This window comes from Lissotriton helveticus, chromosome 11 (genome assembly GCF_964261635.1).
Source record: "Lissotriton helveticus chromosome 11, aLisHel1.1, whole genome shotgun sequence".
In the NCBI taxonomy this organism is placed as follows: Eukaryota; Metazoa; Chordata; class Amphibia; order Caudata; family Salamandridae; genus Lissotriton; species Lissotriton helveticus.
The window spans coordinates 164,009,011-164,036,646 of NC_136072.1; the positions used below are offsets into that span (position 1 = coordinate 164,009,011).

At 43.4% G+C, this 27,636-nt stretch overlaps 1 protein-coding gene across 9 annotated transcripts in view; it reads right to left on the bottom strand.

The window, feature by feature from the left end:
- ATP13A3 (ATPase 13A3) overlaps positions 1 to 27,636 on the bottom strand; it is a 430,700-nt gene that overhangs the window by 120,268 nt on the left and 282,796 nt on the right. For all 9 annotated transcript variants that reach the window (XM_078666249.1, XM_078666244.1, XM_078666250.1 and 6 more), the window contains 5 exons: positions 22,917 to 22,959; positions 14,145 to 14,254; positions 13,041 to 13,137; positions 9,801 to 9,873; positions 1,136 to 1,313 (listed from right to left, as the gene is read on the bottom strand). In XM_078666249.1, the coding sequence (XP_078522375.1) occupies positions 1,136 to 1,313; positions 9,801 to 9,873; positions 13,041 to 13,137; positions 14,145 to 14,254; positions 22,917 to 22,959 (501 nt within the window). The remainder of the gene's footprint in view (positions 1 to 1,135; positions 1,314 to 9,800; positions 9,874 to 13,040; positions 13,138 to 14,144; positions 14,255 to 22,916; positions 22,960 to 27,636) is intronic.

A 27,636-nucleotide genomic window follows, 5' to 3' on the forward strand; every position in this document is an offset into this window, starting at 1 on the left:
TCTCCCAAGATGGTGGCCTAAAACGCCGCGAGGCTACGAATATCGGTGCCTACCTGCCCTACTCTGCCTCCAGGATTGTTAAGGCCTGCCATAGGAGTGAATTATAGGTTACTGTGTGTCTATATATATAATGGTAGATGTAGGAATACTATACCTAAGCAAGGGGTGATTACACAACCTTGCCCCAGCTGAGTGATCAGCCAGTTGTGTCAGTTTGAGTGGCCATCTAGGGGTGGCATGATACATGCTGCAGCCCCTGGTAGGCCTTGGTTACACCTATGCCCTGAGTACCTAAGGTACACTTCTACAGGGGCTGACAAGGTGAACCAATTCCCAATTGTGTATGTACCTAGAGTACATGGTAAGAATTTACAGAGAGTGCATCTGGGCTGTGGGTCTGATTAGCAGGCCCACTGTCACATCTAAGTCGAAAACCAGTAAAGCAAAAGCAAAAAGTGGGGGTGACCATAGGAAGCAGACCCTACTCTCCTACAATATATATATACACACATATATATATACACATACATATACATACATACATATATATTTGAGGACCAAGCTAATTTCTGAACTTCCCGTTCCTACTAAATTCTGGAGAGTGCTACAAATGTTCATCTGCCGAGTATTTGGCTCTTCTTGCTTTATCTTCTATAGGCTAACACTTCCCAAGCTAACATTTCCCAGGTTTGGACTTGAAGTGTATGGTAACATCAGTCTTAGATAGGTTTGTCGCTTAGTGGATGGAATAGTGGGTGGGAGTGAACAACAGTACAAGGGACAGAGTACATGAGTGGTTTAGTATTCGGAAGAAATCAAAATGCAATAGTAACAGGTTGTGCTCCGGGGCAATGTGATCAATTGCTTGGATTGAAAATTCTGACCAACATTCAACTTATGTCACACATCAGAAGAATTAAGGAGCAAGTCAGATGTTTGCTGAAAACTGATATTTAACCTTTCCTGGTATGTCTGTATATGCAGATGCTGGAGTGAAATGTCGAACAAGAATAGGAATTAGTAAAGAAAAAAAGAACTTTGGAGACCTATCTTCTGCATGACCTTTGTCACTTATAATAATCACATTAAATGCAATATAGATATTTGGAGAGTTTGTTTCATAAAAGGTACATACTCAGAATTCGGAGTCCACTTTTCATACCACGGTTGTTCTTTAACCCAAAGGAAAGCTAAAGTTTGGAAGGCAATACAGATAAGAATTTGGGAAAGAACTGAAAAGAGAAGAGGACCAGAAATGAGGCCAGATGGGGGCTTTTGTGCAACAAGTTCTTTCCAGGCAGGATTTAAACTCACTGTAAAAAAAAAAGAAAAATAAGAACACTATTATTTAACATTAACTATTTTTGGAACCAATGCATTTGTGTCATAAAAAAACGAGTTACCTTCGGGAACACCTAGTCTGGTAGAATCCCCATCTAGCCGCAGATTCCTCACCTCAGAATATTACCCCTGTGTTAGACTGGATCTGTAAAATCTAGAGCAGCACCTCTACGAGCCGGTAGGTGTCGTCAATTGGATCCACACAGGAAGTGACGTGCCTATATAGGCTCCACCCCAGCACGCTGACATCAGTTTCTTTTTGTGAATATTTCCGTGCCAGGTGCACTGAGCCATGTCAGAAGGCTGATGGATCAGTGGGCAGAAACTATGGACCTACAGAGAGTTTTAGCTAGAAAGTCGGGTTCGTAGAAACTGAGAAGTTGGCAAGGAGGGTCAGTTAGAAATCTGAGCCTAGAAAGTTTCTACTGGATAATATGTTACTGAAGTAAGTAACTTGTTAATTTGATCGAGACTTCTAGCTGCAAATTCCTTATTGTAGAATAGATATCAAAGCAATACCTCCCCAGAGGTGGGTCTGCAAACTGGCTCAGACCAAACAGTCCTGGGGGACTGAAAGGCCCAAGTGTCTGACACTACAGACCTGACTGTCTAGGCAGTAGAATTAGGTAAACATATGCAGTGATGCCCACATAGCAGCCTGACAGATGTCTAGGACAGGGACTGAGTGAGTTAGTGCAGTGGTCACCGGATTTGATCTGGTGGAATAAACCCGCAATCCCTCAGGGGGTTGCTTCTTGGCCGGTGCATAGCAGATCTTAATGTAGAGCACAATCCCACCGGGCATGGTGTGTTTCTGCACTGCTATCCCCTTCTTCCTTCCAGAGAACTTAACAAAGAGCCGTTTTCCCACCTGGTGTTCTCTGGTGCTAATGATGTAGAATGACAATGCTCTTGTATTGCTTCTTCCTTGGAGGGGTGAGGCGGTGCGAAGAAGGCTGACGGCTTGATGCTTTGGCTGATGCTGATGTGGAAATGTGTCACCACTTTTGGCAGAAATGAGGCATGTATGCAGAGGACCAGTTTGTCTTGGAAAAAGCTGGCATATGGGGGTGAACAGAGTGTGTTTGTAGCCCACTGACTCTCCTGGCCGATGTAAAGGCCACCAAAAGACTATTTTTGTCATCAATAGTCTTAGAGGGCAGCTATGCATGGGCTCAAAGGGCGAACACATCAACAAGCTTTAAACAAACTTAAGGTCTCAGTGGGGCATAACAAAATGTTTAGGGGGAAGCACTACTGAAGTCCTTTCAGGATCAGGGTCCCAACAGGTGACTTGAACAGGGACTGCGGATACCTTGCAACTGCTAGAAAGCAGATATGGTCGAAAGATATCCTTTAACTCTGCCCAAAGCAGAGCCTTGCCAGGCTAATGACAAAATAAACAGCAACACTTTGGACAAGGGTGCATAAAGAGGGACAACCTGTTTTCAATGCACCAAGCCACAATCTTGGCACAATGGCAGGCGTTTATGGTCTTTGTTGATGAATGGCTGGCTGCCTGTAATACCTCACAGACTTCAGGAGAAGATCAGAAACTCTCAACTGCTGCTGCTCACTCTCCATGCATGAAGGGGGAGTGTGCACAAGTTTGTGTGTAGGACCTCTGCCCTGTTGTGATAGGAAACGCCTTCCCGAAGAGGTAGTATGATAAGAGGACTAATGCTCAGATGTTCGGGATACCCCTGTGCCCAATCTGGAGCCACAAGGATGACTGGGGCTTGGTCCTGCCTGATTTTCCTCAGAACTCGAGGCAGCGGAGGTGTTAGCGGAAAGGAATACAGGAATACTTGGCCCCTCTTCAGACACAATGAGTCCCTGAGAGCCGCTTTGACAACTCCAAAGTGCATAAGTGCTGAGACTGCACATTCTCAGCAGTGGCAAATAAATCTAACCAAGGTTCTCTACAGTTGTGAAAGATATCTCGCGATAGACACACCATTCATGATCCACAAGGCATTAACGGCTGAGTTTGTTGTCCGCCGTGGCCTTCAGGGATACCGACAGGTGTTGTACGACGAGGAAAATATCCTGGACGTTCAAGCCATGTCCAGAGGCGAAAGGTCCTCCTGGCACAGAGTCCATGACCCCACCCCACCCTGCTTGTCGCAGTACCACATTGCAGTGGTGTTGTCCGTAAACACCGGATGGAAGGAAGGCTTTCAATGCCAAGCAAATCACTCAACTCCAACAGGTTTATGTGGAGCTGAGAACACGCCTGAGACCAGAGTCCTCTGATCTCCCCCTCTCCCAGATGGTCAAGCCAACACAGGAAGGACGCATTTGTCACCACTGAGAGATCAGGTGGGGAAGGGAGAGAGGTCTGCCGCTGACCCAATTGTACTTAGTCAGCTACCAGTACAGGTCTTTTGCAGTACCACCGATATCTGCAAAAGGTTGGAAAGATTCCGTTGATGCTATACCCACTTGGACTTCAGGTCCCATTGCAAAGCAAAAATATCATAGCCTGAATATCCTGGACTTGCAGCTCGGGAGGATAGGCGCGGATCTCCAATGTGCCCAGAAAGGCTCAGAGTAAGGAAACGTCTGAGAGGGATTTAGGGGTGACTGTGGTACGTTTATAGTGAACTCCAGCAAATGCTGGAGGTCTGGCGTTGTCTGGAAGTGGAAGACGGCTGTCTGGGGCGTGCCTCCTTTCAAAACACCAACCATCAAGGTAGGGGGAAGACTGGGACCCCTGACGTCCGGAGATGGGCTGTTGAGGTGATTAACTGACTTCGGGGAAGGTGGTGTGTGATCCTGCTGCCAACCAGTTGCCCGTGATGGTGAGAGGGAAAGTTAAAGGGATTAGGAAGGTGCGGCTGAGAGGGGGTGGCGTAGTGGGCAGCTCTCTGGCCTTGGGTCACATGAGGCTTGTGGGAGCTGCGTCTGCGGCCACAAAAGTTCTGGGGAGCCTGCTGGTCCTGTGGCTGGGCGGAAACAGATGTAGCTGGTCATCTCTACCATAGCCACGGAAGGACCAGAAGGCAGAATTGGGCTGGTTTGGAGCCGGGGAAAGTCCCAACAACCAGGCAATGGGCCTAGTGACCTTAAAGAGCTTGAGAACTAAATCTGCCTTGTCAACAAACAGGTGAGTGCCATCAAAAGGCATGTCCATAAGGGATGACTGGACATTGCCGGAAAAGCCAGTTGATCTCGGCTAGGCGTGGCAATGAAGCACCACAGACTAAGCAATTGCTCTTCCTAGTGAGTCTGTTGTGTCCAGTGAGGAGCGCACTGTGACCTTCGCTGCATCCTTCAATCAATCAATCAAGGACATTTATAGAGCGCACTACTTACCCGGAGGGTCTCAAGGTGCGGGGGGGGGGGGGGGGGGGGTGCTGCTACTGCTCGAACAGCCAGGTCTTGAGCTTCTTCCTGAAGGAGAGGTGGTCTTGGGTCAGGCGCAGGTCGGGAGGGAGGGAGTTCCAGGTCTTGGCGGCCAGGTGGGAGAAGGACCTTCCTCCTGTTGTTGTTCTTCGGATGCGGGGGACGGCGGCGAGGGCGTGACTGGCTGATCGGAGGTGGCGTTTGGGAGCGTAGAAGTTGATGCGGTTGTTGAGGTAGCTCGGGCCTAGATCGTGTAGGGCTTTGTGTGCATGGGTGAGGAGACGGAAGGTGATTCTCTTGTTGACGGGGAGCCAGTGCAGGTCTCTCAGATGTCCGGAGATGTGGCTGCGTCGGGGGATGTCGAGGATGAGTCTGGCTGAGGCGTTCTGGATCCGCTGGAGTCTCTTCTGGAGCTTGGCGGTGGTTCCGGCGTAGAGGGCGTTGCCGTAGTCCAGTCGGCTGGTGACGAGGGCCTGGGTGACCGTCTTCCTGGTCTCGGTGGGGATCCACCGGAAGATCTTCCGTAGCATGCGCAGGATGTTGAAGCATGACGAGGAGACGGCTTTGACTTGTCTGGTCATGGAGAGGGAGGAGTCCAGGATGAAGCCCAGGTTGCGTGCGTGGTCTGTCGGTTTGGGTGCGGTGCCCAGGGCGGGGGGCCACCAGGAGTCGTCCCAGGTGGAGGGCGAGGAGCCCAGGATGAGGACTTCCGTCTTGTCTGAGTTCAGTTTCAGGCGGCTGGTCGTCATCCACTCGGCTATATCTTTCATCCCTTCGTGAAGGTTGGCTCTGGAAGCGGCGGGGTCGTTGGTCAGGGAGAGGATCAGCTGGGTGTCATCGGCGTAGGAGATGATGTTCAGGTTGTGTTGGCGTGCGATGGGCGCGAGGGGGCTCATGTAGACGTTGAAGAGGGTGGGGCTCAGCGAGGATCCTTGAGGGACGCCGCAGATGACTTCGGTGGCCTCTGACTTGTACGGTGGTAGACGGACTCTCTGTGTTCTTCCGTCGAGGAAGGAGACGATCCATTCCAGTGCCTTCTCCTGAATTCCAATGTTGCTGAGGCGCTACACTAGGGTGCGGTGGCAGACAGTGTTGAATGCCGCGGAGAGGTCTAGGAGGATGAGGGCCGCTGTTTCTCCGTTGTCCATCAGGGCTCGGATGTCATCGGTGGCAGCGATGAGGGCGGTCTCGGTGCTGTGGTTGGCTCGGAAGCCAGACTGTGAGGGGTCGAGGGATCCATTCGTCTCGAGGAAGGCGGCCAGCTGTTTGTTGACGGTCTTCTCGATGACTTTGGCTGGAAACGGGAGGAGCGAGATGGGGCGGTAGTTATTGAGTTCGGTGGGGTCCGCTGTTGGTTTCTTTAGTAGAGCGCTAGGTTCGGCGTGCTTCCAGCTCTCCGGGAAGGTGGCGGTGTCGAAGGAGGTGTTGATGATGTCCCGCAGGTGGGGTGCGATGACAGCGTCGGCCTTGATGAAGACGTGGTGAGGGCAGGGGTCGGTCGGAGATCCGGAGTGGATGGAGTTCATCATGCGGACGGTGTCATCGGTGCTGATCGGAGTCCAGGCGCGGAGGGTGGTGGTGGGCGGCGTTGCAGCGGTCGTTGTGTGCGATGGTTGAATGCTGAAGCTGTTGTGTATGTCCGCGATCTTGTTGTGGAAGTAGGAGGCGAGGGAATTGCAGAGGTCTTGCGATGGGGTGATGTCGTTGTTTCCGGCGTTGGGGTTGGAGAGCTCTTTCACGATGTTGAAGAGTTCCTTGCAGTTGTGTGAGTTGTTGTCCAGTCGGTCCTTGAATGCAGTTTTCTTGGTGGCGCGGATCAGTTGGTGGTGCTTCCGGGTGGCAAGCTTGAGGGTGGTCATGTTGTCCGGTGTTTGTTCCCTTCTCCAGACTTTCTCGAGGGCTCGGCAGTTCTTCTTGGAGCTCTTGAGTTCGTCGGTGAACCATGGGGTTTCTTGCTGCCGGGTCTGCTGGGCGGGGTCCTCAGAGGGGCGAGTTCGTCCGCGCAGTTGCTGATCCACTTCGTGAGGTTGTCGGCGGCCTGGCTGGGGTTCGCTGAGCTGGCGGGAGGGTGCTGACTCAGGGAAGCGGCGAGCTGGTCGGCTGTGATCTTGTTCCAGCTTCTTCGGGCAACCTGTTGCTGGTGGTGGTGGGTCGTCGTTCTTCTGAAGGTGAAGTGGACGCAGCTGTGGTCCGTCCAGTGGAGTCCTGTGGCGTGGCTGAAGGCGATGTCTATGCTGGATGAGAAGACGGCGTCGAGTGTGTGTCCGGCGAGGTGGGTGGGGGTGGTCACCAGCTGCTTGAGTCCCAGGTTTGCGAGGTTTTCGAGCAGGGTGGTGGTGTTGCGGTCGTCGTTGTTCTCCAGGTGGAAGTTGAGGTCCCCGAGGAGGATGTAGTCGGCTGAGGGGAGGGCGAGCGGGCTGATGAAGTCGGCGATGTCCTCGCTGAATTGTGTGCGTGGTCCCGGGGGTCTGTAGATGAGGGTGCCTCTGAGGGTGGTCTTGGGGTTGACGTGGATCTGGAAGTGCAGGTGTTCGGCGGGTGCGATGGTGTCGTCGGTGTTGGTCGTGATGCGGATGGTGTTCCTGTGAATGATGGCGATGCCTCCTCCTGTCTGGTTGCTGTCCTCCTGCCTGTCCTTGCCTTCTACAATAAACTGGGTCAGGATGGCTCAGGCCTCCTCCACGACCAATTGGATACTTGCACAGCTATATCCCAGACGGTGTGGAAATAACAGCCCAAGTGGCATACCGTGTTAACTGACAGCAGTACAAGGCTGGTGGAAGAGAAAAACCCCTAGCAAAATATGCTCAGCCTCTTGAATTCCCTATCCAGTGGTGTGGTAGGGAAAGAGCCAGGGTTAACCCTGGACAAGGAGGCCTGGACCACCTTGCTCTCCAGGGTAGGGTGCTGGTTGAAGAAAGCTGGATCCCCCAGGTGGGTGATCATCCTGTCCACAGAAGCGCCTGTGCAGGGCTTGGCCCAGGCCCAAGCAGATCACCATTGAGGGCTTCATTAAAAGGGAGAAGAGGTTCCGTGGGGGCTTACCCCAATTGAAGCACCTCTGTCAAGATGCTGGTCTTGACTAGGGCAGTGTAAGGTCGAGGATATCAGCCGCCCTCTTCTCTACGATGGCAAATTAAGCTCCTTCTTCCGTAGCCACCCTAGGAGGATAGACTAAGCCAGTGTCCAGGGAGGTGTCCAGACCATTGGCATCAGCCAGTTCCTCATACCGGTTACCCTCAGACAGGGGCTCCTCTAAGGGGGGGGGGGGGTCAGGATACCCATAAAGAACCTTAGATTTGCCCCCAATCGTATTCCCCCCCAGGGTCTTTATCCTGTTGGCACCAGAGCTTAACTTGCGCAGAGGGTGAATCTACCGGCGGGAATACAAATGGTGCACCTGCCAAACCTATGGGGCCTAAAGGCTCTTCAAAGGAGACAGCCTGCCCAAATATAAGGTTCATAGCCGCATTGAATTTTTTCAACTGGACGGGGTTGCTCTGGCTCTAGGAAACTCTGGGAGGCACAGAACGAACCCAGACTCTGGCTTTGTGGTCGAAGCGTGCAAGCGGGGCACAGATTAGCAATGTTGTTTCCTGCACTTTGCTCAATGATTTGGACCGGCGCAGTGAAGTCGAAGAACGTTTTGACTTCTTGGACTTATTTTCCTTATGAGGCTTACTGGACGAGGATTTTGATCTCAACGACAACACACAGAGGTGACTGCGGGAAGAGTCACCCTGTGTCAGGCGACCAGGAGCTTTTGAAATGCTCCTGGACCACCTTGGGGTTTATCAAACATTAGTCTAGGCAGGCCTTGCAGTCCTAATCCAGCTCCAGGCATCACAAGGAATCCAGGCGGGGTCTGTCACAGACATCTGCCTGTGACAGAAACCCCAGGATTTAAACCCCACAGGTTTTTCTAGGGGACATCCTTAATGCACACTAGTAGATAAGCTCACAAATATATTTTTTTCACAAAAGTTGAAAAGGTAGTCCAAAAAAGAACTGAGGCAGCTCTTCTGGATCTGTGGTGATGACGTCGAAAGAAAAGAACTAATATCAGTGAGCTAGGGTGGCACCAATATAGGTACCTCACACGTCACTTCTGGTGTGGAGGACATACTGGCACGCAAAGGCACTTCAAGATTTTCCAGATCCAATCTTACGCCTGGGGAATATTCTAAGGTAAGCAATCTGAGGCTAGATTGCGCACATCTGTATTCAGATAAACAGGGTTCATCCTCTCTTTAGCAATTTGTAACAACTTTAATCATTTCCTGCTTAGCAAAGCAAATTACAGATCAAGATGGAACACTACACATATAGGCATTATATTATTGCAGTACAAGTACAAATACTAAATGGTATGAGCACATTCAGCTATAATTAAATATTACATAACACTCCAAATGTTACTGTGATTCAGTCTGTGCCTAAATGTTTCCTCTCTGCTACTTTTATAGAAGTGACATCACAACATCTCTAACTTTTCAGTAGGGAAAACACAAAAAGTGAGATATTCTCAATGTTTGAAAAGTGAATCCTGATCTAAGGTATTGTACAGCATTGTGGCTGCAACACTTTTTTTTAGATAAGCACCATCCTTAATTAAAATTCACAGTACATAAAAGAAAGGCTTCTACTTATTACAGAACACTTTCTCCTAAGGTTCAGGAATGATGGCGCACAGCTCTTGAACTTGAGATCAAATGATAACAGTTGTTAAAAAGCACAAACATAATTAATATAATTGACTAACACTTGGGCAGAACACTGGGCTCTCGTCTTTGCCTACAGCCTTGTGATCAAATGGTTATCCTGCAAACAATGGATATTCAAGAACATGGTAAATCCCGACAGTTGTATGTGAAAACAAAACTTTTGACAGGAATCTTGGTGTTCAGTTCCAGGAGTAAATATCCGCTTGCTGAGTGTTGTAAGAGAGTGTATTATTAATTTCAAGATGGAGATGTAAACTAAACACTGCAGTATGCTTGTAATTGCACAAAAGCGGCTTAATATTTGATACTCAGAAGAGAACGGGATGGGATAAAACTCCACAACGTATGGTGCAATGTCATAAAATAGTAGTTTAGCCATATACTCACTAGTAAACACCACCACCAAAATGATAGCCAGATCAATGAAGAGAAACTGAAAATCTCCTAAATTACTCAGTATCTATAAAAGAAATGATAATCCACAATGAAATATCTGTCTCACCAAGCCAAGTTTTCAGTAAAGAAAAACATGAATACATAAAATCAAATCATTAATGTTAATTTTATTACTTGGCCATCAACAGAAAAAGTACAACAGCCAGATTCACATGGTCATTTGGGCACCCAAGTTCATCTTGCAAGCGCGAATGCCACAACTGCAAATTCATCTTTGTAATGGGCAAAATGTAAGTATACACTTGTAAATCTATTTTTTTACAAGTAATACTACACCACCTTGGTGTAATATTACCTAGGAGTAAAAAATGCAACAAGGGGCACAGAGTATGCCTTTCAGTAGAGAATACCTTGTGAAGCAGGTGAAAACCAATACATTTGTACATTTTTTGGGTAGCCTATTGTTTGCGAGGCAAATCCCTACAGAAACTATTTTCAAATACTTAGGCTAGATGTACTAAGATAGGATGCGAGAAAATTGGTTGCAATTTGAGCATTACTGAGTTTTTGTCAACTGACCTATGCACTAATAGGACATTTCTCAAAATACTAAATCGCAGTGGGTTGCAATTCAACCTACCTCATTAATACCGATTAGGTTGGTCGCAAATTGCAACCCACTATGATTTGCTGCCGTCACTGGTCTGGTGACCACCATGTCTGCAATTGCTTTTAAAGCAAGCATTTTTTTAATGCAGCCCATTTTCTTTAAAGGAAATTGGCATGCATATTAAAAAAAAAAAAAGTTCTCAAAACTATTTTTTAAGAGGCGTCATTGGTTCCATGGACCAACAACTACTCACAAAATATGTTTTTTTTTTACCATTCACAAAAGATAAAGAGGTTCCTTAGGGACACCTTCCTGTTTGGAAACGGGTTACCACCATCTTTCAGGGGTCGGTAAAATATTGCGGTTTTGTGACCGGATTTTGGTTGCGAAATATTAATATCCACCAGAAGGAATTGCTATATTAAAGGAACGCCCTAAAAACTTCCCTTCCATATAGCGTTGACGAATGGTTTCCTAAACTCATTTACCGATTTGGTAACAAGTTACTGAATCGCTTAATGAGGTTTGTACATGAGAAAAACATGTTTTCTTTCTGCAAATCCTGCAAATCACCCAAACACAGGGTGTGCAACCAGAAAATATGTTTGTACATCTGTTCCTTTCTTCTGTCATGGACAAGGGTAGATATATAACCAGTTTAAGAATGGGAAATAAATAACCCCATAATTGGTGGGGGTCCAGTGAAGGAAGCTTCAAAATAGGAAAACGAACAGTAAGTACATTTACATTTGGCTGGACATTTTCGAAAAAGCACTTAAACTTGTGTATATTACCTCATTTGAACATGGAATTCACAAAACAAATTTAGGAGTACTGCTAGGAAAATTACTGTGGTTGCAGCTTCCTGAGAATACTCAATAAAATGATTGAGAGTACTATAAAGTTGTAAATATGACAACATTTTACAGGATTAAGTTTCAAATTGACTTTTTTGTGTCTTGAGCACTATGCAATTTAGAAAAAACCCTGGGAAAGAGAAGTTTTAGTAATCTTAAAAGAAAAGGCTGCCTGCTTGTTGCTGTGCTTTCAGGTTGACATTTGCTATACATCCTCACTGCATTATTCTCCTCATTATCCAATAGAATTTCTTAATCTAGTAAATTATTTTACTACAAAGAAAACATCATGAATATTTGAAACATTGCATCTAGTTGTTATTTTTCAACTCAATTTACAAAAACACCAATAACACTGTTCTAAAACCTTGAACCTAAATTGTATTTTCACAGTAAATGAGCGCAATCGGAAACCGAATAGTGTCTTTTGGTCTCACTTGGCTCGTGGACTACTACAGAATAAGAGATATGGCTAAACATGGTTAATTATGTGTCTGAAAAACAGTCTGGAACACTACTATACATAGTCTATTCAAACATAATGAGGACCATAAACAATGTGGCAGTCTGCTTGAAGCAGGAATCTAAAACACATAAATTAATGTGGCGAAAGAATGCTCTTTGAGTGGTTGCATCAGAGGTAAAGTGAAGCACTGTAAGAAAAAGTTACCTGTGGGAACGATCTTTCTGGTGCATACTTCTACCTGCAGATTCTTCACCTGTTGTACAACCCCTAGGAGTCGGACTGGATCCGGAAAACTTAAAAGCAATGATGTCGCTGGTAGAGAGCTGCGCCACCTGGATTGAGACTGTCGCACTGTCTTATGTCAAGCGGCAAGGAGCTTGAGGGAACGCTCCCTCAAGGCGTTTGGGTGCATGGTGCGGCAGTCTACACAGGTCGTGCTGCACACACCAGAAGCAAAAAAGTTGCGGGTCCGTCACTGACATCTGTAGGCGAAAGGAGCCGCAGGGCTTGAAACCAGCTTTTTTTTTCTTTTTAAGAGGACATACATATGCCACACCAGGTGAAAGGATCCCATAAAAACTTTTTTTTTAAAGTTGAAAAAGGCCAGTCAAAAAATGAATGGGGGTAGCTCTTTCTGGATCTGCGCTGACTGGCACGGAAAGAAAAGAACTGATGTCAGTGCACTGGAGTGGTGCCTATGTGGGCACTGAGCAAGTCACTTCCAGCGTGGACGATCCACGGGGAGCCGAACGAAGCAGCCTACTGGCATGCTGGGTACTGCTCAATAAAAATGGCCGGATCCAGTCTGACGTATGGGGATAATTCTAAAGTAAGGAATCTGCAGCTAGAAATGTCTATCAGATAATCAGAGGTTGTGGAAAAAGAGGCACAAGGTTGCATGGTGCTACTTGGATAGGATATTGGCTGATTTAGCTGCTATTTCCAGGTAGGAGGCTGTAAATAAATGTGAATGAGTGATCAGCTAAAGCAAAATAAGGAAGATGATTTCAGAAAATGTGTCTTTCACTGCACCATTGAAAACAAAAGCAAGAATGAACCACTTTAAACATAATTGTAGCTTTTTTAGGAGAAAACATGAAAATTTAAAACACTGTCTACTCTGGTTTCACCATTTAATGTAAATGGGAAAGACTTAGGAGATCGCACATTTCAAACAATGTCCTTGAGCTGAACTTGCTCTCTCTCCCCCACTAAGTACTTAAAGCAGGACAATTTAGATAAGGCAATCGGAACAAACAGTTGCACATGAAACTTAGTCTTAGTAGATAAATACTTACAGAATAAAGGAGAGTAACGGAAAAATACTGGATAATGCTGTACAAGGCCATGAATTTAAACACACAGAAGGAGGTTATTAAAGCAGCACGTCCTTCCCTGAGAAAAGAAAAACATTAAGAAATAATTTTCATAGTTTACAAAAATGTTTTTCTTGCACATATATACCACGCATATTATAAAGTGGGGCCTATATTTTCACCTTGGCGAAGAGACGATGGCCTACTCCCACCAAGGAACTGACACTCGCCACCCAGCTGACAATTATTGGGCAATGGTGGAGCGGGGAAAGCCCCAATCAGGTAGCAAACCTCCCCTGTGCCTAGGCCAAATTAGAATCGAGTGGCGGTTTGGTCCCCGAGTTTCATGTGGCTTAAAGGGGCAAGGGGTGGGTACCCACTGGGTCGAAGCTGGCCCTATTTCTGCCTCCTGCTCCCCAGGGCTCAGAGGAGTGAGACACTACTCCAGTTACTCCCATCTCCTTAAGAAGCATGATAATATCTAGCAAACCAGTCCAACGGATTCCCCTTTGTGGTGGGCGTGGGGTGTTTGCGTTGCCAAGGAATAGCAATCCTAAGAGTTATCATGGTGCTTGTGATATCGGAGTGCTGGGAAATCCACAAGATTTGTCCTGCACGGATGTGCAATCCCAGACATTCGCAGACCTCTAGGTCTTTGGCAAGAGCGGTCTTCACTAGCCACTCTGCAGAGTTGCAACGTGGAATGGTCACATCATCATGGCAGTATTTTCAACACTGCCATGCTGAGGTTTGCCGCTGCCCCGCCCTACCACAACCTGACTGTCCACATAATCAAGGGCAATTATCACCATGCTGCGAGACGGAGGATACACGAACAAATTCATACACACACACAAAGACAGAAAACTCTATGAACAAAAACATATTCTGAGATCACAAAAAGAAAGGGGAGATGTAGATTTTTATAATTATTTTGAAGCAGGACATTAAAAATCTGGTAGAGAAGACAGGCCAACAAAGAAAACATTGAATTTGATCAGGTGGTAGATGTGGTAAACCTCTAAAATGTGACACTATAGAATTAAGGGTGACAGTAATGATGGGAGAAAAGAACTGTTGCTTTACCTAATTAAGTTAGGGACACACGCAATACTGGGCGTCCTGGAGGTAAAAGGTGATGCCACAGACGCCTCCAGTTCAGACAGTGATATGCCACTGTGTGCCCGCTTTAGTGCCTACCAGTTCACATGGGAATTAAGAATCTGTTTTAGTACAACTGCAAGTAGAAAATGCAATTACTATAAAACAGCCATGGAATGAACATCTTTTGATTCACAAGGTATGTACATTCATAAACAAGACAGCGGAGATGAAGCTTAGACAACATAGTACTATAATTGTAGAGCTATCCATATTTCCATTTAAAACTTTTTTTGTTTTGTTTTGGACTGGTGTCTTCTTTTCAACAATCTGTGAAATGTTGCTTCCTGCATTTTCAACTGAAAATAATTTACAGACCCTAGCCTGGGAGTCCCTGAATGCAACTGTACCTTTTTCAACATCACAAAATAGATACAAAGGTCAGGCTCTCATTCCAAGTGCTAGGGCTATTACTAAGGCCTTCATTAAATGTTGACTGGAAAGCTATTGATGGCAGGTATTAAATACCAATACCCTGAGTTTAAGTATGTAATGGGTGTGACAAATAAGCCATATTAGGAGGTTTCCCAATTGCAATGGAGATTAACATGTGGATGAGTGCTTTTTGCACCACAATTCCCATATCCCGATATTTACCAGGTATTTTCAGATGGTATATTTCAGCAGGTTTGACCTACTGATATTTAGCAGTGGAAAACTCAGACCTACTCATAACTAAGACACCCGTGCAAACCGGTTTGCATGGAGGATGCCCTTATGGAGGCCTAAATCAGACACCAAATTTAGAACTTTAGAGTAGTGCAAAATGACCAGACTCCTAAGGTTTCCTCCCCACACAAGTTCCTACACATATCCCGTGGAGAAATTAGTGCAGGGAAACAAGATCTGTAATGACGACAATGTGCACAAATCGGATCTGTACAACCACATCAACACATTATTCCCCATTCGGAGCCGTCAGAGGAGCTCTGCAAATCCGGGCCTCAACGTGCAATGCATTACATTGCAGCTGAGCACCTGCTTCTGCATTCTTTTTATAGCAATGGTATTTACAGTTTAATGCACTGAGTGCTCTGTTGGGGAAATTAGAGTGCACCTGAGTAATGGATATAAACAGAAATCTATACCTTTGTACAACACAAACTCCAATTTAACACAAAACACACTTGCGATTGAATCAATGTAATATAACTGACTTGGACATCTGTACAGAGAGGTACAGAAGTAATTTAGGTAAACCCACATTTTACAAAATGTACCATGTTCATAAACTATCACAAACAGTAGATTTCAGAAAAATAACTGGTACCAAACCAAGGGCCAGGTGCATTTAAAAGGTTTGGCAGGTGCAAAAATGGCACATTATTTTTCTTAAATATATTGTCATTGGTTTTAAATGCAAAGCACATAGCAATTTTGCAAGTATCAATGAGTCACATCATGGAAATACAACTAGTAAATAACAGGATTCTCCGCCCTTAAAATAACGGTTGATTACGTTCAACAACCTACAAACACCGAACTTGTCTATGCCTCATTAAGCTCAAACAGGTTAACTGCACTTTTTCAAAGGGCAGTTAATTCAGGCAATCTGGGAAGGGGGGAGGTGGGGCAACAATCACCATGAGATGCTGGGAAATGTAATCAAAAGACTATACCTTTGACATCTTGCTTACATTTGTTGTCAAGTCAAGTCAAAAGTTTTTATTTTGTTTCGGTACTCTTTCGAGGACCACAAAATTATTTAAAAGAAAATACATTTGATTTTACCTACAACTTAATACATTTTCAATGAAATTTTCAAAAATTTAAAAATCTTATAACAAACATATTCATTTGGTGGCTTAACGCATACTGAAATAAAATCCCTTGCGGTAACGATCCTGCAAGACCGATATATGGGCTCTAAGCATGATAACCTAGCAATAACAACATTTTTATTTGGACATATAAAGAACAGATGCTGTAAATTCTGTTTGCCCCCCTGACACAGATTACATTGCGAGGTGCTGTTTTGTTTCCAGGAAGAGGTAAAGGATAATAAGGGGAGTATACCCAAACGTAACAACATGATCGCGCGCCTTGCACCATGAGTAAGAGTGTATTCCAGATATTGCGGTTTTTGCTTATATTCTTGGGAGTCAGCATAAGTCTTGTACATAGATAATTTAGTGCAGTGGGAGTGATCTAGCTCGTGACTCAATTTGGGAGAAAAATTTTTTAAAAATAGTTTGAGTTGTGCGGGTGTCCAAGATGATAACATTTCTGCACTCATTTTTGCTAGACAAAAAGCCTCTCCCAAGTTTTTAAGAAATGTAGAGTTAATGGTATCCTTACTAAAAGTCTCGATTTTTAACAAATGTCGTAGGGTACCCTCTTTGGAATGTAGAAGGTTATAGGCCCACCTAATGAGGCTTGCTACTGATGTCGCATATGCGCTTGTGATCGTACATTCCAATCTTAGTGCCTGTACTGGTGTCGAATTGGAAACTTTCAGTAACTTTTTTAATATTTTGCCTTCATTTAAGTCCATATAACTCCATTGTTTTAGGGGAATATGTTCAGAGGCGTAAGATAGAACCGGGGTGATTTTGGCTCTATAAATTTTTATTAATGCTGAAAAATGCCTGCTTCCAGTAGTCGTGTACAGGCGTGACATCGCCCCGGCATGTAGATCACTTTTCCTTTTTAAATGATTAATTTGTTTGCTGTTATTCATATTATGCGAAAAGATTCTACCAAGATAGGTATATTCCTTTGTCTGTTCCAAAGTCTCTCCTCCCAGTTTCCATTGGTACTTCACATCTTTTTTCTTGTTTGAAAATGCAACTACTTTAGTTTTACTTATATTTGGAATTAAGAAGTGTTCTTTCGAGTAGTTGTATAAGATATCTAGAAGACTTTGGAGTCCAAAAGGTGTCAGGTCGAACAAGACTATATCGTCCGCATACAGCAGAGCATGTATGCGCTGAGCGGCCATTTTCGGTGGAGTGCATAGCCCTTGTTGTAAATGTAATGGTAGGTCACTCAGATATAGGGAAAATAGAATCGGGGCAAAAGACACCCTTGCTTTAGGCCATTAGGTGTTAGTATTTTCTTTGACAGGCCCCTGTCACCCCCCATTTGAACTCGGCACCAGGTATTACTATGCAGGTTCACAATTAATTGTAATAGTGGTTCAGGGATACCCATTTTTCTCAATTTTGTCCATAGTGTCGGCCTATCCACCCTGTCAAAGGCAGTATAGTAGTCTATAAAGGCTGCATATATTGGCTGAGATTTTCCGGTTACGTATTTGTCTAATAAAAATTGAAGGGTAGCTATATGGTCCGTAACTGAATGGTTCGGTCGGAACCCAGCCTGAAACATGGGAATTAGTCCCTTCGAGAATGCCCAAGTTTTCAGCCGGTCAAGTATTTCTGCAGCAAAGATCTTACCGCCAGCATCCATTAGAGCGATTTGTCTGTAATTTCCAGCTATACTCCTTTTTCCTTTTTTATATATTGGAATTATTGTGCTTCCTTTCCACGAGTTTGGAATGTTCCCGGAGTCAAATATATAATTGAATAATGGCGCGAGCATCTGGCCCCATGCTTTTTGGTCAGCTTGATAAACCTTGATAGGAATCTGATCAGGGCCGGATGCGCCCGTACTTCTTGCCTTTTTGATATTCAGAGCAATAGACACTGCCGAGGTCTTGGTGAGTTTTATATCATTGGTTACCATTTCTTGTTCAATATCCTTTCTCACCATTAAATTCAGGTTGGGTTTGTATAGATCATTTAGGAATATACCCCAGTCATCTTCAGAGACAGGGATTGCTTCTAGCTTCTTTTTAGTTCCCGTCATCTTCGCTATCAAAGACCAATATTTTCGTTGATTGCATTGCTTTGCCGCTAGTTGGATATCAATCCAATTACGGTCCTGTTTCAACTTTTCCTGTTTAGCCCTTTGTCTTCGAATTTGATTCTTTAGTCTGTTTATTTCAACTTTATTTACTGACGAGTAACTCAAGTACTGAGCTCGAATCAACCTATTGAGTTTTTTTATAGTTGGCTGATTGCAATTTTTGCTCTTGCTGGCACATTTTCTTTGTGTTGGTCTGTCCTGTTTTGATTTACTTTGTATGGCGTGTTTAAGTTCGTTCAATACAATTTCATAGTTCTTTATAGGGTCATCAGAGTAAATGGCAGTTAATAGTTGGGTTTGTGTTATTAGTACATTCAGATAATCCAAATTTTCCGCACCCCAATAGATCCGGCGCTGGACTGTGTTTACTTCCATTTTGGATTTATAGAATATGGGTTCATTCTGGAAAGTAGTTTGTGGCGTCCAGAGTGTTGTTAAACGTAGGAGTGCATGATCACTTTCCTCATTGAATTTAACAGACAGTTGGGTAATTTGTTCTTTTACTTCATTCCCGCATATGAAGTAATCAAGAATAGAAGGGACTCCATTTCCTTGCCTAGTGAATGAAGCTGGCTTATCTCCATTGATGTTTCCATTTAATATTATCCCATTTATGCTTGGAAGGAATGATAATAATGAGCTTCCTCGTTTATCCGACTTTACTCCTTTTGGAAATTGCGGGAGTGATATTTCCAGTGATTCCTCCTTAAATAATATAGACCATTTCTTTATTTCACTATTCGATATTTTAGCGTTTAAGTCGCCCATAATGATATATGATAGATGATGTTGATCTTCGAGGATGTTAGTTATGGTCTCTAGTAGATGATCGAATAAAGGGTCATATTTTTTACTTGGTGGAGCGTAGATATTGAAAAGTAGTATTTTCTTATGGATATCAGATGATTGTAATTTAAATTGTACTTTGATACATTGTAGGTTATGTGAATATGTATCAATTATTTCTTGTGACCAAGAATAATCTTCTTTCAGCATGATTGCCATACCTCCCTTCGCATGACCCCTTTTAGATTTTTTTGCGGAGATTTCATAGACATAATATCCTTTTTGTGTGAAGGGAGTAGTGGACCATGTTTCCTGCAGAGCAAGGATATCTGGATAATCTTTCGTTGCATCTTTCATTTTGTTGGTGGTTTTCCCGGCCAGATTCCATGACGAAAGCTTCAGACCTTTGCTAAACCTGATGTTGTTGTGGATTATCCATTTTTTTGCTGTTTAATGCTTCTGATAACCATGCCCAAGATTGTTGGTTGTTCTCTTTATCTTTTGGGTTAGTATCCCGGGACCAAACCAACCTTTCGCCGTGCATTACTTGTATTTTTAATATATCTTTTCCCATATTGTTTGATACATGATCTCTCCTTTCTGAGCTGGGGTTATTATTAGTATGAGATTGTCTAGTTGCCGCTATATTTTGTAAATTGGTTTTAATTTCTGGTATTGAGATTACATCATAGCCATTCTTTTGTAGGATTTCCTTCTCTCTTATAATTATTCCAGGGAGAACTGGAGAAAAGAATGACACTTGTACAAATTTGTCATTTTCTTTTTTCGGAAAGAGTACTAGGTCAATTTCTTTACTTGTCAGAGAGTTCAGGGAAGGTATTTCTTGTAATAAATTAATTATTCTTCCACGATTGAGCGGCATATTGTCAGTGGGAAAAAGTTATTCTATTGTTAAATGTTTTGATTGATTTCCATCCCACTGCCATATTTTGTAATCTTGTGGATTTTTTGTATCATTAATTTTTTGCTCTGTTAGTTTTTTTTCTGAGGTCGGGCAGTATTCTTCTGCTTTTGGGTTCAGAGGTTTCACCAGTGGTGGTATTTGAGTCACTGAGGAGTTCACCGAGTTAGCAAAGGTGTATCTTTGAAATTTAAGTTTGTTCCCTTTTTTCTTTTCAATTCTTCTCAGAGGTCTTCTTCGCTTTTTCTTTCCCATTTTTTCCTTCAGGTCTTTGTTTTTTATGGTCTTTCCCGTCTGTTTTATTTCCTGTACTTGGATAACCTTTGTTGAATGTATTTTATTGTCAAGAGCTGTCAGACCTGGACTTTTCTCAATTTCTTTGTTGGAAAAAATGGGATAGTGTTTGATGTTATTTTCGATGATGTTTTCCTTTTCTTCTCTGAAGAGTTTCTTAAGAGAATAGGTTATGGGAGTTTTTTTCTTTTTTCTTATTTCCTTGATTTTAGTCTCAATTATTATCACATCAGATGTTTGTGTACTTGCATCTTGCATTGTTAGAGGCCTTGTTCTTTTTTTGCAGCCATCTTCAGATGGTATTCGGTTAACCGTTACAGGTTTGTCAGGTAAGTCATTAGGTAGTTCTTTTTTCTTTTTTCCTTCCACCAAGAACTTAAGGATACCTATTTGAACATCCAGGGTGTCATCTGAGTTAGATAAAATTTGACCAAGGTGGGTGAGAACTGATTCCAAAATGTCCTGTAGGGAGAAAAGTGCTTTTGATAGGGGTGGAACGGTGTCTGCCTGAGTTAAATTAGAAAAATAGAAATCAGTGAGATTAGTTTGATTAGTGTACAATTTGGGTGATTTTTCTGGGGAACTGGTAAGTGGCTGGTTTAGTCTTAGTGGAGTTACTGATTTTTGTTCTTCGATCTTCGTTATATTACTTGCAGAGACCTCCATGGCTAGTTCATTATCCTGGTGTTTAATAGGTGTTATTTGAGACATCTCTAAGATTGATTGATGATACTCTTCCGAGAGGGAGATCTTAGCCAGATTAATATCTGTGTTTGGCGGTCCTTGGTTATGATTGCTTAGATCAGAGTGTAATAGTAACTGATGTTCCGAATTATTGATTGAGATATTTTGCTGTTTTTCTTCTTCTGCCGTAAGAAGAAATGAGTGATTTTTCACGGAGAGAGTAGAAAAGTATTTAGTTATTGCCGGAGTGTTGGAAATTTGACCTGGTTTCATTGATTTATCAACAGATTTTCTGATAGCTGCGTCGGTACCCATGCGTTTCATATAGATTGTTCTCGAACGCAGTTTTTTTAAGGCCATCATGAGGAAGTATTAAATTCCAAGTAATCAGATAGACCTATTCTCCTAGATTAGGTGTTAGTGGGGTGGCCCGTCCCGTCCTTGGTCGTCCCCGGACGGCCACAGACGGCCCGCCCTTTGCCCGGGCTTAGCTCCGCGCTTGCTCCCGCGCGCGTCCCGCGTCGCGGGGGACTAGATGTAATTTTAAATGTTTCGCCGGTGGGCGTGTCCGTGGGCGTGTCGCCTGGGGGAAGAGGAACCAGCTGATCCCGACAGGGGTTGCTGGTCCTCGCAGTCCCCCGGGCTGAAGATGTTGCTTTTCCCGCCCTAGCCTCAACCCTGTGGACTCAAGCTGGGAGCGTAGAACAGAGCTTGCCGACAGCAGCTCTCGCTCACACCAGCGAGTCCCCGGGGAGGCGGCAGTTCGAAGCTCTGCTGGTCAATCACTCTCACTTAACAGCGCAGCGAGCAGGCAACAACAAGGTCTCTGACACAAAGGCAGCAACGAGGTCCCAGCACGCTCAGTGCACAAAGAAAACTTCCAATTCCTGGTGAGTTGTTATTTTCAATACAGTTATATCTATTAGTATCCCAAGACCACGATTATTTAGACAGGCTTTTGCCTTTAAATCATAGTGCATCATCAGAAACACTATGTGAGCTGCATGCAAATTACACTGTACCTGCTAATCCCGCTTCGGAATTATAATACCAACTGAGGATGCACAACAGTTTTGATGGGCATATATAGGAGACAAATCACAACTGTGGTGGACCACTTTCCTGTTGTCCCCTGGAAACAGACTACCACATTCCCAGTCCGCTGCCAAGCTCGAGGGGTGGCGGAACACACTGTCACGACTGTTCCGTTGACATAGGTTACGGAAAACATGGCTGTTCCTGAAAGCCAATTCTGCCCTTGGAGCATTGTCTTAAAACATAAAGGCCACTGTGGCTTTCGAGCATTGGCTACTGCGTAGCAAAGTGGCTGTCTAGGAGGTGCATATCAAAGACCTGGACGGATCTGCCCAGTGCTGCAGAGCATATTCACAACAATGTCTGTCTACCGAAGACACGCATGTGCATGCCTAACCGAATATTTTGGTAAGCGCAAACATAAGCATGTCATTTCCTGAAATACATCTTATTACTCAACACATCCGTTTTCAGTTCTGAAACAATATGCACCTCAACTGACCTACGGCGTAACTTGTTCAATAATGAGCTCATCATTTCAAACCAATTGCAACTATTTTCACATGTTAGTAACATTTCCATTGTGAAGTGATCAACTATAGGCAGTGCATTCTGAATTCATGAATTCAAGGCTTGTTGTCAAACGCTCATGCATATGAAAAAGGTGCTAATTATATTGCTGTCAAGAAGATGGAGAAAACATAACCTATTTCACATTTTGCTGTAATAGGATACTCACTGAATTTAAGCATATGTCAAGTAGCAATCTCCTCTACCACATAAATTAAATGAGAGAAAAAACATTTGTTTTATCAATAGATGCAAGATTTCTTTTATTTTGTCAAAAGGAGATCACACCTCGGGACCAATCAGTCTTGCTGGTTAAGCGGTCATTGATGTTTCCTCATTAAATGAATAAATGATACACAAGTAAACGGTATATAGGACTGGTTGATTCTGAGTAAACTCAAATAGTGCACAAATATTTCTAGGGCAGCTACCACCACCCTTCACCCCAGCCTCTCTTTCCGTGTGATGCTAGGGAGGATTTAATGCACAACATGTATGGAACAGTGCTGCCAATACAACAGGTGAGACATACTTACACCGCAGTCATTCGCTCCATCTCCACACATCCCCACGTAGTAACTATCAAGTGAAAAGAAAAACATCAGTCTTCAAGTTCTTTCTTTAGACAAAAAGAGCAATGTTTTCAAAAGCATTTCACAAATGACACCTTTAGAAGATACCTTCCTTTTACACAATCAATTAATAACATCAAATAGGACTGATGGCCTTGTTTCTGAGACTCATATGGCGAGCAATTAAATACAAAAGATCAGACCATGTTTTAGTTACACAGGCATTTGATAGACACAGTTGCAGATTTCGTGCACTGTAAACTGCGCTAAGATGCTGGAAATTCCATGCCGAAAGAGAAGTCTGAGAATTTACGCATTTGTTTACCCACAGAACTGCACCTGAACCATCGCTCTATGTGTGTGTGTGTGTGTTGGGGGGGCTGTGACAGTGGCTAAAACCCTATGAGGGGCTAGTAGGTGTATTTACCTTATTACTAACTGCATTAAGGTTAATATATTGAGCAGTCCCTCGCAGTTAACTTCAAAGCAACTTTCCTGGCAGTGTTATCTGTGTGCAGTGCCTACCTCAAGAGACCTCCTGGCAAGCGCCATACTCAAGCTCCCCTTTTGGGGGGGGATGTCTTTTGAAGACCACTGTCAGGGGCCGACCATTGTAATAAACTTAATGTAACTACTGTTACGTTCATTACAATGGGAGATCACTGACCGTGCCAAGAAGCACAAGAATTCCTTTTTATTTACATCCTCAATGTCAGACCAAGGAATTCTTATTCTGCAGGAAATTTATCCTGCATTCATATGTTTTTCCAATCCGCAGGAGGTGAATGTGGAAAAAGTTATATTACCCCCAGTTTTGTCTCTGCTTAGCATGGATGGGAAAAGGCAATTTTGCCCACCCCTAATCCCACCATATTTATCCATGACAGTATAAAAAAATTCAATGGAATACCCAGGGTAATAGCAAAGTACACCCGCAGCTCCTAAACAACATACTTGTTTGAACAGCGCCCAATAACATTGTCACAAAATAGCATGTTTGTTCAAGAATCTACAGAGAGGAGTTGTTCTCGAGTGCAGAGATCATAAGGTACCCACCCACTTGCTGCCTGTCTGTATCATAGCAGTGTGTGCTCCCTACTTGCATCCTAAATGGCACACACTGGCTGAATTGCCTAGAGTAAAATAAGGTTATCTAATAGATGGGTCAGAGTAAAAAATTGATTTGCCTTCAGGGAAGTCTGATTTTAGAAAGAGTGCAGCAACTATACCTAATGCAATAGCATTAGTACAAATGTCAGTCTGATGTTTAATGAAGGGCTTCTGTAAGATCTATGGTTCCATCGAGAATGCTTTAGTGCTTTTGCCAGCCTTTAGGTTCGCTAAAAAAATATTTTGAAAAATTCATATTGCATATTTTTTTATACAGATACATACATATATAGAGAGGCTTCTGGTCAGACCTCTTTACCCACTTCTCTGTTCTAGTGTCATTTAGATTTTGCTTTCAGTTCACCACTGCCTATAGTATGGATGAGAGAGCCAGCCCACAGTGACAGCAATTCTCTTGCACATGTGCTCATCCACTTAGAAAGTAGACCACTTCAGTGGCACGGCTGGTAGGCCCCAATCTTTGCTTTCATTTTAGGATTTATTTTTTGGGTGATATGGTTTTCTTTTTGTGGGTTTTTTTAAAGCAAAAAATAACCTATGCACTCACCTTTAGAATTATTTCATTTTTAACACTTACTTTTTTACTACTTTTAATGTCTGCAAAGAAGAATTTTCTTTTTTTTTTATCTGCAAGCTTGTCAAGTCCAGGTCTACGGGCTTTGCCATCATTAGTTTAGCATGGCCAATTAAAAGGACAGTCAGTAATACTAATCCCAGCGTCCAATTACACCTTTAAATATTGCCCTGCAAAAATTAGTCTAACTCACTGGGAGAGAGTTACCAACAGTGATTACTAAACCAGACTAGGCAGCAAAAGCATGCTAGAGGCATCTCCGATATCAGAGAGACTGGCTAGATCACTGGTTCATATCCAGCAATAACACTGCATCTAACATAATGGTCTCCAACCTGTTAGGTAATAAGTACTACTTATGGTCAATAAAATATTTCAGAGTAACTAATGTTATTAGAGTTTTAATAGTTCCCACAAGCGACATTACTTTAGTGGCCACCCTATGCAAGATTCTCAGCAGTGATCACTTTAGTGCACCAAGCCCTGTTGCCAGAGGTAATATAAAAATTGTTTTGTCACAGTGAAATGACTCCAGAGTGAACATACATAACAGCCATAGCAGCAATGTCCCTGGTAAATAATATTAGTAATAAGTCTCCGCAAAGCTGCATGACTTATTACTGAAATATCAGATTTAAATATATCTTAGAATTCAACCATTCTTCTTGAAACATTTGCTTAGGAGTTATAAAAGTACACATTTTCATCTTGAATACACATTTTTCAAATTTGGTATGGCCATTTTAATTCAACCATGCAAAAGTCTCTAATTTATTAAGCTGATCTGCACACAGGAGAGATACTCACAGGTAGCTAGAGAACTACCAGTAGCTCACAAGCTACTCGTTGGAGAAGTCTGATATAACAGTAATATGGGTGTCTCGTGCTCTAGGAATAGGAGTGCAATGTGTTGTGTATTTGATTTTAAGAGTCAGCTACAGCGATAAAGAGAAACATCCTGCTTTGCAGTGGTACTGCTACAGGATGTGTGCTGTTATGTGGAGAGTCGGACAATTCAGCTCCTGGCACGTATCCGACTATGAAACTATCTGCAAATAAAGAGGCTTTTTATATGTTTTCCGGACAATAACACAGTTCTTCGTAGTGGGGACATCGGATTGTGGTCTTATTGGCTTGCGCGATTTACAAGCCAGAGTGGGAGACGGAGTCATTGTGTGCTATGACCACCATGGATTAACCTCGAATCCAAGAAAAGTGGAAGATACTCGACCATGACATGGAAAATACTCCGCAGTGGTCAAATTTTTCCTGCCTAGCTGTGACTGCAAGACTCCAGGCAATAACCAATCTAATAAACCTGCAGTTTGATAGGAGAGATGGAGAGAGTTGCCAGTTTCTGAGGTAATCACTGCGGTGTCCCGAGTACCAGGCTACAAGCAAGGAACGCAGCAATAAGTAATGGTTTAAGCCAGGCTCAATCCCCACATAAATGTATAGGTCTCTTAAATGTGTGTGCCCTTTAAAGATGTCCATAAAAGAGTTTGTGCCAAAAACATTTTAACTTGCCATCTTCATGCTGTCTTTTACCTAATGTCCATTTCTTTCTTTGAAACATTTTGTCATTTTAATGACTTCCTCATCAGTTATGACTAAGCTTAAAGCGTTTTAGTTGGTAATGTATTTTTGGAAAAAAAAATATTTTATGTAAAATAAGGTTTCCACATTCCGTAACATTATTTATTTATTTTATTCATTTCTAAAGAGCAGGCCAGTGACAGGGAGCAACTTTGAATTTGAATTTGAATTTTGAAGGGGTATTTCTAAAGCGCAGCGGTCGCTCCGAAGGGAGCATCATGGCGCTGAAAATTCCTGAAGGCCTAGTCGTGTTAGGCGGAAGGAGGGCTAGATGGCAGCTTTAGTCCAATCATCGGGGAGGCTAAAGATCCAAGTCTTAAGAAGTTTCCTGAAGGGTTTCTCAAGGGTCTGTTGTCTCAAGTGTTTGGGCATGCTGTTCCAGGCTTTGATGGCCAGGGAATTTAATAGTAGCTCTAGCTTTAAAACTAATCTATAATAAATAATACACTGTACACAGCATTCCTTTAATCCATTTCTTTTAAAATCCAGCTTAAATTACTGGTTTTCCCCTAACCTTCCCCCACAACATATAAAAATATGCGAAAATCTTTATTAATTCAACACATAAGATGTCCACGTTACTGAAATACATGATATTATATTTAATTCACACCATCCCTAAATTAAATTAAGGGTCCCTCATCCTCACCCTATAATGCTTACTTTAATCCTTCACAAATTTGTTTCGATTTAAATTATGTACAATAAGTTACCCTTCCACACAACAACTGAGCAGTGTCGGGATAGGATCCAAACTTTCTATTATACCATTAATTAATTACATTAACTTGATTTCTTTTTTTTTTAAAGACCTTTATTGTACCATTAAAACCTTACACAGCTTCTGGCCTACAACCCCTGGGGCGGGCCGCAACACTTTCGCATGCGTGCGATACTGTCTGGATTACACAGCCCATGTGCCGACAACCCGGGGGTACGGCGGCGTTATATAGCAATGCGTGTATATAACTAGCATTAGGTTTGCTGATTCGTATAGGTCAGATTTTAAATTTTTATAACAGTAAACAACAGAAACAAGAAGTTACCACATACAGTTGTGATGCAAATGAGGGAGTAAGTGCACAACCCCTACCCCGGCTAACATCTTTAGAATATCTGTTGTAGGTGAGAGGAACCAGTACCACTTGGTCTGTTGCTGCTACACTCCTTCGCAGGTAGGTGCCTCTGCATAACAATTCGCATATGTTGAACTTGATTTCTTTTAACAATAAATCTTTATCCTATCACTAATGAGGGTCTGTAAAGAGGTGGGGACCTCAAATAATTTGAGTTTGGGCGGCGGAGGGAGGGAATGGTGCTGGTCATGGTGCAACCCTCTGCATCAGGTCTCAAAGCTCCTCACAAAGGAAATGTTCCTTCTTC